The sequence below is a fragment of the Mus caroli genome, unplaced genomic scaffold (assembly GCF_978045245.1).
Source record: "Mus caroli unplaced genomic scaffold, Mus_caroli_1 scaffold_17, whole genome shotgun sequence".
NCBI lineage: Eukaryota > Metazoa > Chordata > Mammalia > Rodentia > Muridae > Mus > Mus caroli.
The window spans coordinates 12,756,753-12,775,572 of record NW_028227272.1 but is presented as its reverse complement, the minus strand read 5'-3'; the positions used below and the strand labels follow the sequence as shown (position 1 = coordinate 12,775,572).

General features: G+C 40.5%; 1 protein-coding gene across 1 annotated transcript in view; it reads left to right on the top strand.

Annotated features, from left to right (window-relative positions):
• Positions 1-18,820, top strand: part of Spidr (scaffold protein involved in DNA repair) — a 222,678-nt gene that overhangs the window by 167,455 nt on the left and 36,403 nt on the right. Inside the window, exon 11 of the mRNA XM_021185304.3 lies at positions 3,913-4,053. Coding sequence (XP_021040963.1) covers positions 3,913-4,053 — 141 coding nt within the window. The remainder of the gene's footprint in view (positions 1-3,912; positions 4,054-18,820) is intronic.

Sequence of the window (18,820 nt, the reverse complement as noted above, 5' to 3'; positions counted from 1 at the left end):
TTGTTTGGTTAGAGTCATACCAAGATACTTTATATTGCTTGTGACTATTGTGAAGGGTGTCATTTCCCTAATTTCTTTCTCAGCCTATTTGTCCTTTGTGTATAAGAAGGCTACTGATTTGTTTGAGTTAATTTTATATCCAGTCACTTTGCTGAAGTTAATTGGTTTAGGAGTTCTCTGGTGGAATTTTTAGGGTCACTTAAGTATACTATCATATCATCTGCAAATAGTGATAGTTTGACTTCTCCCTTTCCAATTTGTATCCTTTTGACCTCCTTTTGTTGTTTAATTGCTCTGGCTAGGACTTCAAGAATAGATTGGGAGAGAGTGGGCAGCCTTATCTAGTCCCTGATTTTAGTGGGATTACTTCAAGTTTCTCTCCATTTAATTTGTTTTTGGCTATCGGTTTGCTGTATATTGCTTTTATTATGTTTAGGTATGTACCTTGAATACCTGATCTTTCCAAGACTTTTAACATTAAGGGGTATTGTGTTTTGTCAAAGGCTTTTTCAGCATCTAATGAGATGATCATGTGGTTCCAAGGACCCAACAGAGATGACATTAGCCAAAATACCCAACACATGGGGAAATAGAACCTGTAAAGACCATATCCAGTGGATAGGCAGAAGCCCTGGTTAAAGAATGTGGCCACCCACCCATCTCAAAAACTTTTTCCTAGAATGTTCCTACCTACAGAAAATACTGGGACTAACAGTGGAGCAGAGACTGAAAGAAAGGTCATCCAGGGAGTGCCCCACCTAGGTATCCATCCCATCTGCAAACACCAAGCTTAGACACTGTTGCTGATGCCAAGAAGCGCTTGCTGACAGGAGCTTAGTCAGGCTCTGGCCTGAGCAATACAGATGTGGATGCTTGCAGCGAACCATTGGACTGAGCACGGGGAGCCTAAGGGAAGAGTTAGGAGAAGGACTAAAGGAGCTGAAGGGGATTGCAGCCCCATAGGAAGAACAATAATATCAACTATATAGACCCTCCAAAGTCTGGAGGGACTAAACCACCAACCAATGAGTACACATGGAGGGACCCATGGCTCCAGCTGCATGTGAAGCAGAGGATTGCCTTATCTGGCACCAATGGGAGGCAAGGCCCTTAGTCCTGTGGAGGCTTGATGCCCAGCATAGGGGGATACTAGAACGGTGAGGTGGATTTTGGTGGGTGGGTGGGTGGGAGGGAATACTAGAGCGGTGAGGAGCACCCTCACAGAGGCAGAGGGAGGGGATAAGGGGCTTGCGGAGAGGAAACTGGAGAAGGGGACAACATTTGAAATGTAAACAAATAAAATTACCAATAATAATAATAATAATAATAATTTTTTAAAAAACACCATTGCATACACTAGCAAGATTTTGCTGAAAGGACCCAGATATAGCTGTCTCTTGTGAGACTATGCTGGGGCCTAGCAAACACAGAAGTGGATGCTCACAGTCAGCTATTGGATGGATCACAGGGCCCCCAATGGAGGAGCTAGAGAAAGTACCCAAGGAGCTAAAGGGATCTGCAACCCTATAGGTGGAACAACATTATGAACTAACCAGTACCCCGGAGCTCTTGACTCTAGCTGCATATGTATCAAAAGATGGCCTAGTCGGCCATCACTGGAAAGAGAGGCCCATTGGACTTGCAAACTTTATATGCCCCAGTACAGGGGAACCCCAGGGCCAAAAAGTAGGAGTGGGTGGGTAGGGGAGTGTGTGGGGGGGAGTGTACTGGGGACTTTTTGGATAGTATTGGAAATGTAAATGAGGAAAATACCTAATAAAAATAAATAAATAAATAAATAAATAAATAAATAAATAATAAAAAAAAAACCAAGTCATTGCACTCCTCTGTGCACTTGCAACTCTGGAAAGTGGAGTGGGCTTGCCCTCATCCTCCCCACTGGTACTGCCCTTTTCTTGTTTGCTCTCTCAGCTTGCAAACAAAGTTCTGACAACATCCCCACTTATACCGGTAAGCACACTGTTTGGATGCATGCAGCGATTTCCCACACTAAAGTGAGTGAGTTTGCTATGTGAATAAATGTAACTTTAGTTTCTGAAATTCTGTTAGTTTTGTCAAATCTGCCAATCCATTTTTATATCTTCTGTCATAATCCCTCAATAGGTCTGTTCCTCAGACTTATTCCATAGACTCACTTATTTTTTGTTTTTAATTACTTTAATATGAATACATTTTTCCAGGATTTGCATTTTTTTCTATTGCAAAGTAAGTGCTCTGTTGATGAGCTTCTCAATGGAATCTAGAGCATCATTTCTCAATCTTGGAGGTCCAACAACTCTTTCCACAGGGTTATATAGCCAATATTTACATTATAACTCAAAACAGTAGCAAAGTTACAGTTATGAAGTAGGAATAAAAGTAATTTATGGTTAGGTTCACAACAAAATGAAAGGTTCTAGCATTAGAACCACTGCTTCTGAGTTTCCTGTGCTGTGCATGAGGCTTTGTGGGGAGTCTACGTGTTTCCCCCAAGTGGATGAGGCTTTATCATGGAAGCCAGAGATTCTCTCCTTGTGAATAGGACTTCAGGGAGTATAGAGCTTTTGCCCTGCACACGGGGCTTCATCATGGACCCTAGAGTTTTTGTTCTTCTGAATGGAGTTTCCAGGTCTAGAGATGCTGTCCTTTGCCTTATTGTTTTGTTTGCATCTAGTATTTTTCTTTATATAGGAATGTACACTGACAATTTTCTTATGCTCCATGAAATCATTTTTGAGAATGTGTCACTTTAAGTTGATCTTTGTTTACCTAATGTGGAAGTATAAAAAACAAAATTAGAAACTTACTTATAATGGGCTTCTATGAATGCTGGCCTCTGAACTTAAAATTGGGAGGATCATCCCTGGCTATATGTCATATTCACATGGCTTCCAGCTAGGGCAATGTCTCAGTGCTTTTGTCAACTTGGCATAAACCTAGACATGGCTCAGATGGGGAAATCTTAACTGAGACAATACCTCCATGACACTGGACTGTAGGCAAGGCTGTGGCCTATTTTGTTCATTAGTGATTGACACAGAAGGTTCCATTGCACTTAGTATCATCCCTGTGCAGATGATTCCAGGTTCAATAGGAAAACTATGTCAGCCAAGCAAGACATGAGAAGTAAGCCAGTAGGAATGTACCTCCGTGACCTCTCCTCAGTCCCTACCTCCAGGTTCCTGTCTTGAGTTCCTGCCCTGACTTCCATGGTAGACTTACCTGGAAGTGTAAGATGAAATAATACCTTTCCTCTCCATGTTGCATTTGGTCACTGGGTTTTATCACAACAGTAGTAGCCCTGTCTAAGAATGACCTTGATCTTTCGTTGGGGTAGTATGCATATCTATGATTTTTGTGACTTCTCAGTGAGCTTTCACTTTATTGTTCATTCTCAACACTGTGTACTGAAACTCTTCTCACTGTTGAGCATCCACTTGGGAAGAGGACAGAAATGAGGAAAGATGACATGTGGTCTCTGGAGGATAGTCATCTTTATCAGCTTTTCAACCACAATGGCTGGGGGTGCATGCTAAAAAATATTTTTGTCAACTGTGTTTTGTGGCTAGTGATCTAAATACTTGCTTGTACAAAATGAAAACAAAGTTTGGCAAGATGATTCAGAGGGCAGAAGCAGCAGCTGCTGCTGCAGAGCCTGACAATTTAAGTTCAGTCATCAGGACCAATATGATGAGAGGAGACAGCAACCTCCCACAAGTTGTCTTCTGACCTTCACGTGTGTGCTAGCTCATACACACACACACACACACACACTTTAAAAAAAAGTGTACTTGAATCCAACCTAATTTGCCCTTACTCATTATTATGAAGGTGACTTTAGTAGAGTTTTGGGAAAGAAGACAGGAATCTTCTTGATTCTCAATTAGAAAATAAATATGCTGCTTTTTACAGGTCCTGCCTTCTAGTGCAGGATGCCTGTGGCATGTTCGGGGAAGTGTACTTGAACAGCACCCTCTGGAAGAACAGACAGTTAGAAGGGAAGTCCTGCAGCATGTCGGGAGTGAAGGTTCTACAGAAAGCTACAAGAGGAAGGTAAGAACATGCTGGAAGATCATCTACTTTATAAATAACAAATTTACTTTATAAATAACAAATAAAAAGCAAACTTTTTGGCTTTTATCTCAGATTTTTATTTTTTAAGCCAGTAAGCCAGTACTGCTCATACTTGGACTCTAAAGTAAGACTGGCAGTTAAGTGACTATACAGTATCCCTATAGAAACATAATTTATAATCAAAATAATTAAACACCATTCTGATTAATATTTTGTTAAATTAAAAGAAAACACATAATAACAGTATATCACATGTATGAAGTGAAATGTCTCTAGTAAAAATATTGATTGTGGTGGTTTGAATATGCTTGGCCCAGGAAGTCACACTATTAGGGGGTGTGGCCTTGGTAGAGTAGGTATGTCCTTGATGGAGGAGGTGTGGCCTTGGTGGAGGAAGTGTGTCACTATGGGAGTGGGCTTTGAGACCCTCCTCCTAGATGCCTGGAAGACTGTCTTCTCCTTGCTGCCTTCAGATGAAAATGTAGAACTCTCAGCTCTTCTAGCACCCTGAATGCTGCTGTACTTCCCACCTTGATGATGATGGCCTGAACCTGTGAGTCTTAAACCAGCCTCAATTAAATGTTTGCCTGTATAAGAGTTGCCATGGTCATAGTATATCTTCACAGCAGTGGAAACCTAAGTAAGACCATTCCTGTTACTATCATCTAAATGTTTAATTTTTTTTTTAAGTCCTCTCATTTCTAGAAATTAGTACATTCTGGTAATAATATTTTTACCTCTTTGAATACTGTTTCAAGTTAAGATAGCTTAAGGATAGCAAAATAGGCAGCAATAACTGTTTAGGATTAGTTTTACCCTGTTGTTTAACTAGAGACCTAGGTCAGAAGGAAAGCTTTCTATCAGTCCAGATCTTTCCACTGGTCCTACCTCATTGGCTGGCCAGAACTTTCAGCATCTTGGAACCAGCTGATGAAATCTGACCATTTAAGTCATAATAAAGAGAAACAGAAAACAAAAACAAAGATTTTTAAAAGTTGTATGTATATTTTACTTCTTGACCCTGTAATTGAAGATTTCTTGTCTGTAGTTTTCTAAACTATGACTGTAAAAAAAAAAAATCTCATTAATAGTACATATACATGAAAGTCTAACTCAACCAAAAGACATAAAACTTTTTTTTTCCCTTGAGACAAGGTCTCACTACGTAGCCCTGGCTGACCTAGAGCTCTCATATATGTAAACCAAGCTGGCCCAAAACTCACAGAGATCTACCTGCCTCTGCTTCCTGAGTGTTGAAATAAGTGAAACTGTTTAAAATTTAAATAATGCTTTTTTTCTGAGTGTGATAGCATACCTCTGTAATTCCAGAACTTAGGAGGTGGAGATGGGAAGATCAGAACTTCAAAGCCATCATCAGTTACATAGTTTGAGGCCAGCCGAGGCTACATGAGATCTTGTTCTGTTGCAAGTGCCATGGCATCTTACCTTGAACAGTTTGAGTAGTGGGAGATCTCATGGTGTACAGACTGTCCAAACCATGCGTGGTTCTTGCTTCATCAGTAATCATTTTATTCTGTACATTGGAAGGAATAAGGAACATATCTTTTCTTCGTTAAGTATCTTTAAATTATTCTTTGTTGAGTTCATAGATATTTACAATGTTCCTCTATCATATGTTCCCCTAAATCTCCACTCATGCCCTCAGACACTCGCAATGCAACACTTTTCCTTCCTGTCCTGAGAACTCCCTCTCCCCACTGACTCCAACTAGTGCTGCCCTCTAGAGTGCTCACCCATCTTCCTACTGACTTATCTTGTTCAGGTCTCTGCAGATAGCCATAGCTGCTATACGTTCAGAAGTACAAGGGCTGCCTTCCAGTCCCGCCAGCACAGGGGTAGCTAGGGCGCGGAGTCTGCTGACACCCGCAAGCTACCCACAAGACCTGCCACGGGATCTTAAGACCTCTGGTGAGTGGAACACAGCTGCTGCTCCAATCCAATCTCGAGGGACCTGAGACTGCATTAATTAGGGAAGCAGAAAACCCGGCCTGATCACGGGCACAAGTACCTTCCGGTCCACGCCAGCACAGGGGTACTTTGGGTGTGGAGTCTGCAGACACCTGTAAGGTATACACAGGACCCTTCATGGGATCTTAAGACCTCTGTGAGTGGATCACAACTTCTGCCAGGAGGCAGGATTGAACACCAGATATCTGAGCACCTTCCCTGCAAGAGGAGAGCCTGCCTGCAGAGAGTACTCTGAACACTGAAACTCAGGAGAGAGCTGTCACCCAAGTCGGCTGATAGAGGCTAACATAAACACCTGAGGAACAAGATCTAACGAGAGACAACTACAACAACTAACTCCAGAGATTACCAGATGGCAAAAGGCAAACGTAAGAATCTTACTAACAGAAACCAAGACCACTCACCATCATCAGAACCCAGCACTCCCACTTCGCCCAGTCCAGGGCACCCCAACACACCGGAAAAGCTAGACCCGGATCTAAAGGCATATCTCATGATGATGATAGAGGACATCAAGAAGTACTTTAATAACTCACTTAAAGAAATACAGGAGAACACTGCTAAACAGGTAGAAGACCTTAAAGAGGAAGCACAAAAATCCCTTAAAGTATTGCAAGAATACACGACCAAACAGGTGATGGAATTGAATAAAACCATCCAAGACCTAAAAAGGGAAGTAGACACTGTAAAGAAAACCCAAAGTGAGGCAATGCTGGAGATAGAAAACCTAGAAAAGAAATCTGGAACCATAGAAACAAGCATCAGCAACAGAATACAAGAGATGGAAGAGAAAATCTCAGGTGCAGAAGATTCCATAGAGAACATCGACACAACAATCAAAGAAAATACAAAATGCAAAAAGATCCTAACTCAAAACATCCAGGAAATCCATGACACAATGAGAAGACCAAACCTACAAATAATAGGAGTAGATGAGAATGAAGATTTTCAAGTTAAAGGGCCAGCAAATATCTTCAACAAAATTATAGAAGAAAACTTCCCAAACCTAAAGAAACAGATGCCCATGAACATACAAGAAGCCTACAGAACTACAAATAGACTGGACCAGAAAATAAATTCCTCCCGACACATAATAATCAGAACATCAAATGCACTAAATAAAGATAGAATATTAAAAGAAGTAAGGGAAAAGGTCAAGTAACATTGAAGGCAAGCCTTCAAGAATTTCACCAGACTTTTCACCAGAGACTATGAAAGCCAGAAGATCCTGGACAGATGTTATACAGACCCAAAGAGAACACAAATGCCAGCCCAGGCTACTATACCCAACCAAACTCTCAATTACCATAGATAGAGAAACCAAAGTTTTCCACGACAAAACCAAATTCACACATTATCTTTACACGAATCCAGCCCTCCAAAGGTTAATAACAGAAAAAAACCAATACAAGAACGGAAACTACGCCCTAGAAAAAGCAAGAAAGTAATCTCTCAACAAACCAAAAAGAAGACAGCCACAAAAACAGAATGCCAACTATAAAAACAAAAATAATAGGAAGCAACAATTACTTGTCCTTAATATCTCTTAATATCAATGGACTCAATTCCCCAATGAGAAGACATAGACTAACAGACTGGCTACATAAACAGGACCCAACATTCTGCTGTTTACAGGAAACCCATCTCAAGGAAAAAGAGACACTACCTCAGAGTGAAAGGCTAGAAAACAATTTTCCAAGCAAATGGTCTGAAGAAACAAGCTGGAGTAGCCATTCTAATATCAAATAAAATTGACTTCCAACCCAAAGTTATCAAAAAAGACAAGGAGTGACACTTCATACTCATCAAAGGTAAAATCCTCAAGAGGAACTCTCAATTCTGAATATCTATGCTTCAATTACAAGGGCAGCCACATTCATTAAAGAAACTTTAGTAAAGCTCAAAGCACATATTGAACCTCCCACAATAATAGTGGAAGACTTCAACACACCACTTTCATCAATGGACAGATCATGGAAACAGAAACTAAACAGGGACACAGTGAAACTAACAGAAGTGATGAAACAAATGGACTTAACAGATATCTACAGAACATTTTATCCTAAAACAAAAGGATATACCTTCTTCTCAGCACCTCATGGTACCTTCTCCAAAATTGACCACATAATTGCTCACAAAACAGGCCTCAACATATACAAAAATATTGAAATTGTCCCTTGCATCCTATCAGATAACCATGGACTAAGGCTGATCTTCAATAACAAAATAAATAATAGAAAGCCAACATTCATGTGGAAACTGAACAACACTCTCCTCAATGATACCTTGGTCAAGGAAGGAATAAAGAAAGAAATTAAAGACTTTTTAGAGTTTAATGAAAATGAGGCCACAACATACACAACTTCTGGGACACTATGAAAGCATTTCTAAGAGGGAAATTCATAGATCTGAGTGCCTCCAAAAAGAAACTACAGAGAGCACACACTAGCAGCTTGACAACACACCTAAAAACTCTAGAAAAAAAGGAAGCAAATTCACCCAAGAGGAGTAGACAGCAGGAAATAATCAAACTCAGGGGTGAAATCAACCAAGTGGAAACAAGAAGAACTATTCAAAGAATCAACCAAAGGAGGAGCTGGTTCTTTGAGAAAATCAACAAGATAGATAAACCCTTAGCCAGACTCACTAGAGGGCACAGGACAGCATCCTAATTAACAAAATTAGAAATGAAAAGGGAGGCATAACAACAAACCCTGAAGAAATCCAAAACACCATCAGATCCTTCTACAAAAGGCTATACTCAACAAAACTGGAAAACCTGGACGAAATGGACAAATTTCTAGACAGATACCAGGTACCAAAGTTAAACCAGGATCAAGTTAACGATCTAAACAGTCCCATATCCCCTAAAGAAATAGAAGCAGTCATTAATGGTCTCCCAACCAAAAGAAGCCCAGGATCAGATGGGTTTAGTGCAGAGTTCTATCAGACCTTCAAAGAAGATCTAATTCCAGTTCTGCACAAACTATTCCACAAAATAGAAGTAGAAGGTACTCTACCCAACTCATTCTATGAAGCCACAATTACTCTGATACCTAAACCACAGAAAGATCCAACAAAGGTAGAGAACTTCAGACCAATTTCCCTTATAAATATCGATGCAAAAATACTCAACAAAATTCTCGCTAACGGAATCCAAGAACACATCAAAACAATCATCCATCCTGACCAAGTAGGTTTTATTCCAGGGATGCAGGGATGGCTTAATATATGAAAATCCATCAACGTAATCCATTATATAAACAAACTGAAAGACAAAAACCACATGATCATCTCATTAGATGCGGAGAAAGCATTTGACAAAATCCAACACCCATTCATGATAAAGGTCTTGTAAAGATCAGGAATTCAAGGCCCATACCTAAACATGATAAAAGCAATCTACAGCAAACCAGTAGCCAACATCAAAGTAAATGGTGAGAAGCTTGAAGCAATCCCACCAAAATCAGGGACTAGACAAGGCTGCCCACTTTCTCCCTACCTATTCAACATTGTACTTGAAGTCCTAGCCAGAGCAATTAGACAACAAAAGGAGATCAAGGGGATACAAATTGGAAAAGAAGAAGTCAAAATATCACTATTTGCAGATGATATGATAGTATAAATAAGTGACCCTAAAAATTCCACCAGAGAACTCCTAAACCTGATAAACAGCTTCGGTGAAGTAGCTGGATATAAAATTAACTCAAACAAGACAATGGCTTTTTAGTACACAAAGAATAAACAGGCTGAGAAGGAAATTAGGGAAACAACACCCTCTCAATAGTCACAAATATTATAAAATACCTTGGTGTGACTCTTAACTAAGGAAGTGAAAGATCTGTATGATAAGAACTGCAAGTCTCTGAAGAAAGAAATTAAAGAAGATCTGAGAAGATGGAAAGATCTCCCATGCTCATGGATTGGCAGGATCAACATTGTAAAAATGGCTATCTTGCCAAAAGCAATCTACAGAGTCAATGCAATCCCCATCAAAATTCCAACTCAATTCTTCAACGAATTAGAAAGGGCAATCGGCAGATTCATCTGGAATAACAAAAAACCTAGGATAGCAAAAACTCTTCTCAAGGATAAAAGAACCTGTGGTGGAATCACCATGCCTGACCTAAACCTTTACTACAGAGCAATTGTGATAAAAACTGCATGGTACTGATATAACGACAGAAAAGTAGACCAATGGGATAGAATTGAAGACCCAGAAATGAACCCACACACCTATGGTCACTTGATCTTCGACAAGGGAGCTAAAACCATCAAGTGGAAAAAAGATATCATTTTCAACAAGTGGTGCTGGCACAAATGGTGGTTATCATGTAGAAGAATGCGAATTGATCCATTCATATCTCCTTGAACTAGGTCAAATCTAAGTGGATCAAGGAGCTCCACATAAAACCAGAGACACTGAAACTTATAGAGGAGAAAGTGGGGAAAAGCCTCAAAGATATTGGCACAGGGGAAAATTTCCTGAATAGAATAGCAATGGCTTGTGCTGTAAGATCGAGAATTGACAAGTGGGACCTCATGAAACTGCAAAGCTTCTGTAAGGCAAAAGACACCATCAATAAGACAAAAGGGCCACCAATAGATTGGGAAAGGATCTTTACCTATCCTAAATCAGATAGAGGACTAATATCCAATATATATAAAGAACTCAAGAAGGTGGACTCCAGAAAATCAAATAACCCCATTAAAAAATGGGGCTCAGAGCTAAACAAAGAATTCTCACCTGAGGAATACCAAATGGCTGAGAAACGCCTGAAACAATGTTCAGCATCCTTAATCATCAGGGAAATGCAAATCAAAACAACCCTGAGATTCCATCTCACACCAGTCATAATGGCTAAGATCATAAATTCAGGTAACAGTAGATGCTGGCGAGGATGTGGAGAAAGAGGAACACTCCTCCACTTGGGTGGGATTGCAAGCTTTTACAACCACTCTGGAAATCAGTGTGGCAGTTTCTCAGAAAATTGGACATGGTACTACAGGAGGATCCAGCAATACCTCTCCTGGGCATATATCGAGAAGATGTTCCAATCGGTAAGAAGTACATATGCTCCACTATGTTCATAGCAGCCTTATTTATAATAGCCAGAAGCTGGAAAGAACCCAGATGCCCCTCAACAGTGGAATAGATACAGAAAATGTGGTACATTTACACAATGGAGTACTACTCAGCTATTAAAAAGAATGAATTTATGAAATTCCTAGGCAAATGGTTGGACCTGGAGGGCATTATCCTGAGTGAGGTAATCCAATCACAAAAGAACTCAAATGATATGTACTCACTGATAAGTGGATATTAGCCCAGAAACTTAGAATACCCAAGATATAAGTTACAATTTGCAAAATACATGAAACTCAAGAAGAACGAAGACCAAAAGTGTGGACACTTTGCCCCTTCTTAGAATTGGGAACAAAACACCCATGGAAGGAGTTACAGAGACAACATTTGGAGCTGTGACGAAAAGATGGACCATCTAGAGACTGCCATATCCAGGGACCCATCCCATAATCAGCCTCCAAACGCCGACATCATTGCATACACTAGCAAGATTGTGTTGATAGGACCCTGATATAGCTGTCTCTAGTGAGACTATGTCGGGGCCTAGCAAACACAGAAGTGGATGCTCACAGTCAGCTATTGGATGGATCACAGGGCCCCCAATGGAGGAGCTAGAGAAAATACCCAAGGAGCTAAAGGGATCTGCAACCCTATAGGTGGAACAACATTATGAACTAACCAGTACCCTGGAGCTCTTGACTCTAGCTGCATATGTATCAAAAGATGGCCTAGTCGGCCATCACTGGAAAGAGAGGCCCATTGGACTTGCAAACTTTATATGCCCCAGTACAGGAGAACGCCAGGGCCAAAAAGTGGGAGTGGGTGGGTAGGGGGGTGGGTGGGGACGGTATGGGGGACTTTTGGGATAGCATTGGAAATGTAAATGAGGAAAATACCTAAAAAAAAAAGAAGTACAAGGGCTATGTCATGTCCAGAAGGCGACATTTCACAGCACTCCTCCCCACCCCACAACTCGTGTGTCCCCTCTTCCATGACTCCTGTTGGGGTGATGTAAAAGTCCAGTTTAGATAAGAGCACAACACATCTGCTTAGCAAAATGAAAGCAGTAAGATCCATGGCAAGGTTTGCAGCACTGGGCATGGATTTCTTCTGTGGAGTATGCCACAAGTCCAGGGTGATAATTGTTGTTGTCTTAGTTGGGGTTACTGTTCCTATGATGAAACACCAACATGCAAAGCACCTGGGGGTGGAAAAGGTTCTGTGTAACTGTTCATCATCAGAAGCACTGAGGGCAGAAACTCAGGCAAGTTAGGAACCAGAGGCAGGACCACATGCAGAGGCCATGGAAGGGTGCTGCTTACTGGCTTGTTCCCATGGCTTCCTCAGTCTGCCTTCTTAGAGACTCCAAGACCAGCCCACGGATTACTGGGCTATCACCCATCAATGCCCTATATGGTTGCCTGTAGTCCATCTTATGGTAGCATTTTTTTTCTTTTTCTTTTTTTTTAATTCATTTATTATTTGACAGATATGAATATTTTGCCTGTATGGATCTGTGTGTACTATGTGCCTAAAGAGGTCAAAATCAGGCACCGGATCCCCTGTAACTGGAGTTATAGACAGTTGTGAACAACCATGTGAGTGCTAAGAATTAAACCCAGTCCTTTGCAAGAATAACAACTGGTCTTAACTACTGAGCTAACTCTCCAACCCTGGAAGCATTTTCTTAATTGAAGCTCCCTCCCTGCAGATGGCTTTAGTTTGTGTCAAGTTAACATAAAACTATCCAGCACAGTTGGTTACCTCTGAGATTCATGCCACTGTTTCACCAATGAGCATATCTAGGAAGAAACCTTTTCTTAAAAAGTATCCTATGATATAATTAAATACCATAAACAGTAAATCTAAGGTTCTCAAACTCATTGTTACCTTTCTTCAAGTCGAATAGTACTCCTTCATTATTGATAATTATTTAATTATAGTAGTACCTGAGCTTCTAGTATCACTCCATTAAGTCCGTTACAGTCAGTTACATTCTGAATCGTTCGTTGACAGCAACCTTTCTCCTTTGTATGATGACTATCCAGTATGACCATTCTAAATCATGAACATCCACTGCTATTTCTGCTAGCTGGCCTCGTCTCTGTCCTGAAAGCCCTTTCTGTAACACCTCTCAGATGAGTGATGGATCTGTCTGAGAGTTTGCGGACCTGGAAAAATTAGGTTCCATAAATAGATTTGCTTGGAGCAGATATTAGAACATTCTCTCTGTTATGCTTATGTGTCTTAATAGCAATTACCTCTTTTTTTGTATTCCTATATTATCATGCAATTACACTATATAATTCTGGGGTAAAAGTGAAGATTTATTTGCTCAGGCATTTGGAAAGCATATCTAGACATAAGACAAGCTTAATTGGGCATATGAACCCCATTCTTACTAAAGTCGACCCTGACTTCAATCCTTGCTCTAATATTTTTATGAACACTTTTCAAATCAGAACACTTTGAAAACTGAGAGTAGGTAGATCAAATATCTACAGTTAGACTCACTCCAGCAAGGCTGCTCTGGTCAGAGTGCCTCATGACTCAGTCTTGAGCTGCTACCTGGCTCAAGATAGCCCAGAGAGCCCCTCAGGCTAGAGACTGTGGGAACACATTGAGGAAATTCTGATACAGATAGGCATAGCCAGGCCTGAGACCAGGGATCTTTGCCTGTGTAGAATTGATGTTCTTCCAACATCATGTTATACATGTACTTTAGAGTTGACATAGTTCTTATGTGTTACTCTGGGAGGATCAATACCATCTTTAGCATTTCAAAGGAAATGGGCTTTCCATAGGGAGTGTCCAGTAATCCAGATAATCCATCTACAAGTGATCGTCCTAGGCCTCACTCATGCTCAGTGAGTGCTCTCTACCTACATACCACCTTACCAAAAAATGTTTGAATCCTCTTCCATATTTAACTTACTGGCAAAATACTTGATGCTTTTAGGAGTTAGGACTCATTTCTTTATTTTATGCATTTCACTTTGCTTCGGCATGCAGCCATCCAAATAAATATTTGGAGTATCTTTTTGTTCTTTTGGAAGCTGTGTTTCTTCAAAACAAATTACTAAACACTTTTGGAATGTTGGATGTTATAATTGCCTATTAGTGACATCATCCACTGTCGGTCATCCACCCATAGCCCAGAAAACAAGGTAGTGCGTCTTTTATGCCCCTTATTGTGTTTGTTAGCAACCCTCCTAAACTAACAAAATGCACTACTTGTAAACCCTAACAAAATATGACTATTTCCAAAAATGTAGGTCAAAATAATTACATGTCCAATTACGATATATAGAAAACAACTGTTTTTAAAACAGTTCTAAGATTCTTGTATGGTTAAGCTAAAACATACTGTCTTTCAGCTCTGCTGTAGCAGATTTCACGTGTCTACAGTTTTAGTGACAGAACACCCGTCACCCCTCATTGCCACAGACAGACATGCTGCTGCACTTGCATAAGGCGCTCCCCGTGGCTACTGCCTCACTCAGGAAGGTTTACAGAGCCACAACCAGCATAGTTTTCTGACCTTTTTTTAATGTAAGTGTCTATACTTACTGGTAAGAGTAAGATGAGTCCAATAACCTCCATTTAAGTTCAGACAAGTGTACAGTGTCCAAAGCCATCCTGGGGAGCTGTGCTACCTGACTGGCTGCAGCTCTGCCTGTGCTTCCTTTATATGATTCTTGCTGTGCTTGGTCCAGGTACCTTTTCCAAAGCTCAGCCTCTGATTTTTCTTTTCCTGAATGACTTACACATCAGGTTAGCAAGCCAAACAGAGAGCTCACATTACTCTTACATCATATTCTCTATATGAACTTGGTCTTTATTATCAACTCTTAATTTTTAAATTGCAGGGAATGTTAAGGAAAAGGGCAGGAAATCTGGAACGTGTAACCTGCAAAAGTGATAGGCAGCAAATTATTTCACATAGCAGGAGAATGGAGGAGCTTACTTCAGTTCACAGTCCTCTAAGTGTTTGGGTCAGGCATGGTGGCACTGATAAGCCCAGCACAGGGGAGTCAGGAATGTTGATCACTGTAAATTTGAGGCCAGCATCATTTACACAGTGAGCTTCAAACCAGCTACAGATCCTGCTTGCTTATTTTTGGATAAAGCATTAGATCTTGCCTAAATATGATTAGTATTTTGAATTGTTATATAGTTGCCAATGCAGGAAGTGTTGTACAAACTTCAAAATAGCAGAAGTGTGTTTGGTACCATTTCAGAGATCACATGACTATTCTGTCTGAAACACAAGCCAAACTTTGTGTAGTAGATTTTTACAAACCTCAAGTGAACAATTCAAGCAGCAGTTTTAAAAATCAAGCATTCTAACAACAAAATACAGATACTCTTAATGTGGTACTTAAGTGCTGAAAAATGAATGATAGGAAGATATTAAAAATGTTTTCTACAACTATATGTCTCTACATGTTCAGAATTGTAGCAAATCTGAATGTTTATAGGTGCTGTAGGACATTGCAGCATGCAGAATGCACACGTGTGTTCAGCATGAAGGCTTCTCTGAGGTTGAGCATCCCAGCACAGGAAAGCGCTGCCAGAAACACCTCATTCATTTTTGTATTTGATCCAAAACTAACTTTGAATGTTGACCACTCAGAAACCTTTCCCTGCTGTCCTATCTCCAATAATACCCAGTCAGTTAAGAAAAGCTGTGCCATAGGGAGAATGCAAACATCACATAGAAAGGGCCTCTGCTCCCTGGGTGGAAACACATGGATGGGCAGATACCTGGAGCCCTCACATACCAGGTGGACAATTCTAGGTCAGTGAGAAACAGTGTCTCAAAAAGCACGGTAAACCACACCTGAGAATCAACACTGGAGGTTGGCCTCTAACTTCCGCATGCACATGCATAAGTGCAACACACATAAGTGTTGCAGTAAATCTCCAACCCAGATAAGCTCAGGCAATGGAAACATAACTCAATTAATATGAATACATGCTGTGCGCCTAGATTGGGCAGACATACCACTACACTACCATCTTCCCCTTATAACTTGCAGTTTCTCAAGGCTAGGTGCTTCTGCTCCACTTTCCTTCTTCCTCCTCCTCAGTTGTGTCCTTTCTCTCTTGCTCTTCTTTTTCTCCCAACTCTAGCCTTTATTTTGTAAATTAAGGTGGGAAGAAGGTTTACCAGAAATTACCTGACTGCTGACACCTTGTTCTCAACCCCTCACAGGAGAACAGAGTTAACATCAAATATAATTAGCTACAGGGCCTATCTACAACACATAAGCACCTGCATACATAAACACAAGGACCTGTAATTAACCAATTAGTTAAAAAGCACTTCCTCTTTGGTGAGGTACTGCTCACATCTTGTGTGTGTGTGTGTGTGTGTGTGTGTGTGTGTGTGTGTGTGTGTGTGTGTCCCCTTCCCAGGATTACTGGGTGTGCCTTTGTTGAAGTAGGTGTGGTCTTGTTGGAGGAAGTATGTCACTGTTGGTGGGCTTTGGGGTTTCAAAACACCAGTCCCAGTGTCTCTCTCTTCCTGATGCCTCCAGATCTGGATGGAGAGCTCTCAGCTACATCTCCAGCACCATGTCTGCCTGTGTGCTGCCCTACTCCTCACCATGATGAAAATGGATAAACCTATGAAACTGTAGGCAAGCTCCAATTAAATGCTTTCTTTTCTTTTATAAGAGTTGTCATGGTCATGTCTCTTCACAACAACAGAACATACTATACATGTAGTGTGCATAAACATGAAGGCGCACACATCAACAGCAGGGTGACTTGCTTCCCGTGACTGCAAGTATGAAGTGTAAGCCAGGTGTGGTGCTCATACTGTAATCCTAAGCACTTGGGAGCTGGGGCTAGAGGATGCCTACCAATTTCAGACCAAGCTATCTCAGACCCTCCCTCCCCAAGTATCTGTTGAACGCACATCACTTTTCTGAAGGTGACCTAATGATGAAAGTGTTCCAATTCTGGGCTTAGGGAATCCTTTCTAGAGAATCCTGTCTTAAATTAGTGATCTTTTGTTTTATTTTGTCAGAACACAGGGACTTTTACCTGCTCTCCTACTGACATATTCTATCTACTGACACTTTTAAATAGCAGCTTGATCTAGATACATTTTACCATTTTAAAGTGAACAGCCCCTTATTTTTCTATTCTTCACCAAGTTGGGCAACCATCATTACTGCCTTAATTCCAGAATATGTTTTAATGCCCGAACACAGAGACAGACACAAATGGACCTAATGGATGATTGTTAGAGAGGAGGTGCTGGAGGGGGTCACTGGTAAGTCTCCCTGCTCCTGTAAATAGACCTTCACCCATACTTTTATAAGTTACCCAACACAGACACAGAACATGAAAGTAGAGGAAGAGGGTAGGGAAGAGAAGGGTCATCAGGAACTGGAGGACAAGAGAGGGTAGTTGGGGTGAATATGATCAAAAATGTCATCATAATTAGCATGTGCTAATAAACAGCTTCTAAAAAGGGAAAGCTATGCTGATTGGCAGTCACTCCCTAGTCCCTAACTCTTGAGTTGTTGCCTTGTTATTTGCTTCTGTGGACTTAAGAGAACAGCTCATTCATCATATAGCCCAGACTTGCCCCAAACTCACTATGCAACCAGATTGGCCTTGAATTTGTAAGACATCTATTTTTCATTCTAGGCCAGTCAGGGCCACTCCAAAAAGGAGGTTACATCTCTCTTAAAGCTATGTCTACTCTCAGGAGTTCTTTCTTGTTTTCCTTAATAAATTTATATTCTCTGCTCCATATACACATATACACGTGCACGCACTTAGACACACATGCGCGCGCGTGCGCGGGCGCATGGCCACACACACACACACACACACACAAACACACACACACATACACACACACACACACACACACGCAATAGAGAGCACAGAGCTAATTTTCTTTTAAAGACTTATCTTATTCTATGTGTATGACTGTTTCCCTTAGTGTGTATGTGTGCACTGTTCTTTCAGGGTGTCCTCAGAGGCCACAAGAGGGTGTCGTATCTTGTGGAACTAGAGTTACAAGGAAGCAAATTAACAAAAAAGCTATTACCCAATAAATAGTATTCTCATTATCTTTACCACCTCCCAAACCAATTTCTCTTTGAATTTTCCTATTCTGGGCTTATTAATTTAAAAGTATATTATATTAAGAATATATATGTATATTTTTGCATGTAGGCTAACAGTTCATTCTGCATCTCTACATTTTTGGTGTGGACAAGGAAATTTGCATTGAACATTTTTATGAGTGGAATCATACAGTCCATGGGATTTCATCATTTGTTTCTTTCCATTATTACAATGCTAAGGTCCAGCTATATCGCAGCACACATTAGTATTTTTTTTTTTACAAGGCCAAAATATATCTCAAGGTAAAGACATTTTATGTATCCAGTCATCAGTGTGTAGACATTTGGCTGTTTTTACATTTCATTTTTATAAAAACTGCTGTTATAAAATAAATTTTATGTAAATTTGTGTGTGAATATAAACTTTCCATTTTATTGTTGGGTATTGATGGTGGCTTGAATGAGATGCCCTTATAAGTCTCAAGCAATTGAATACTTGGTCCTCAATTGTTGGCTGTTTAGAGAATTAGGTTTGAAAAGATTTGACTTTGCATTAGTCCTCCCAGTTTCCTGCTTG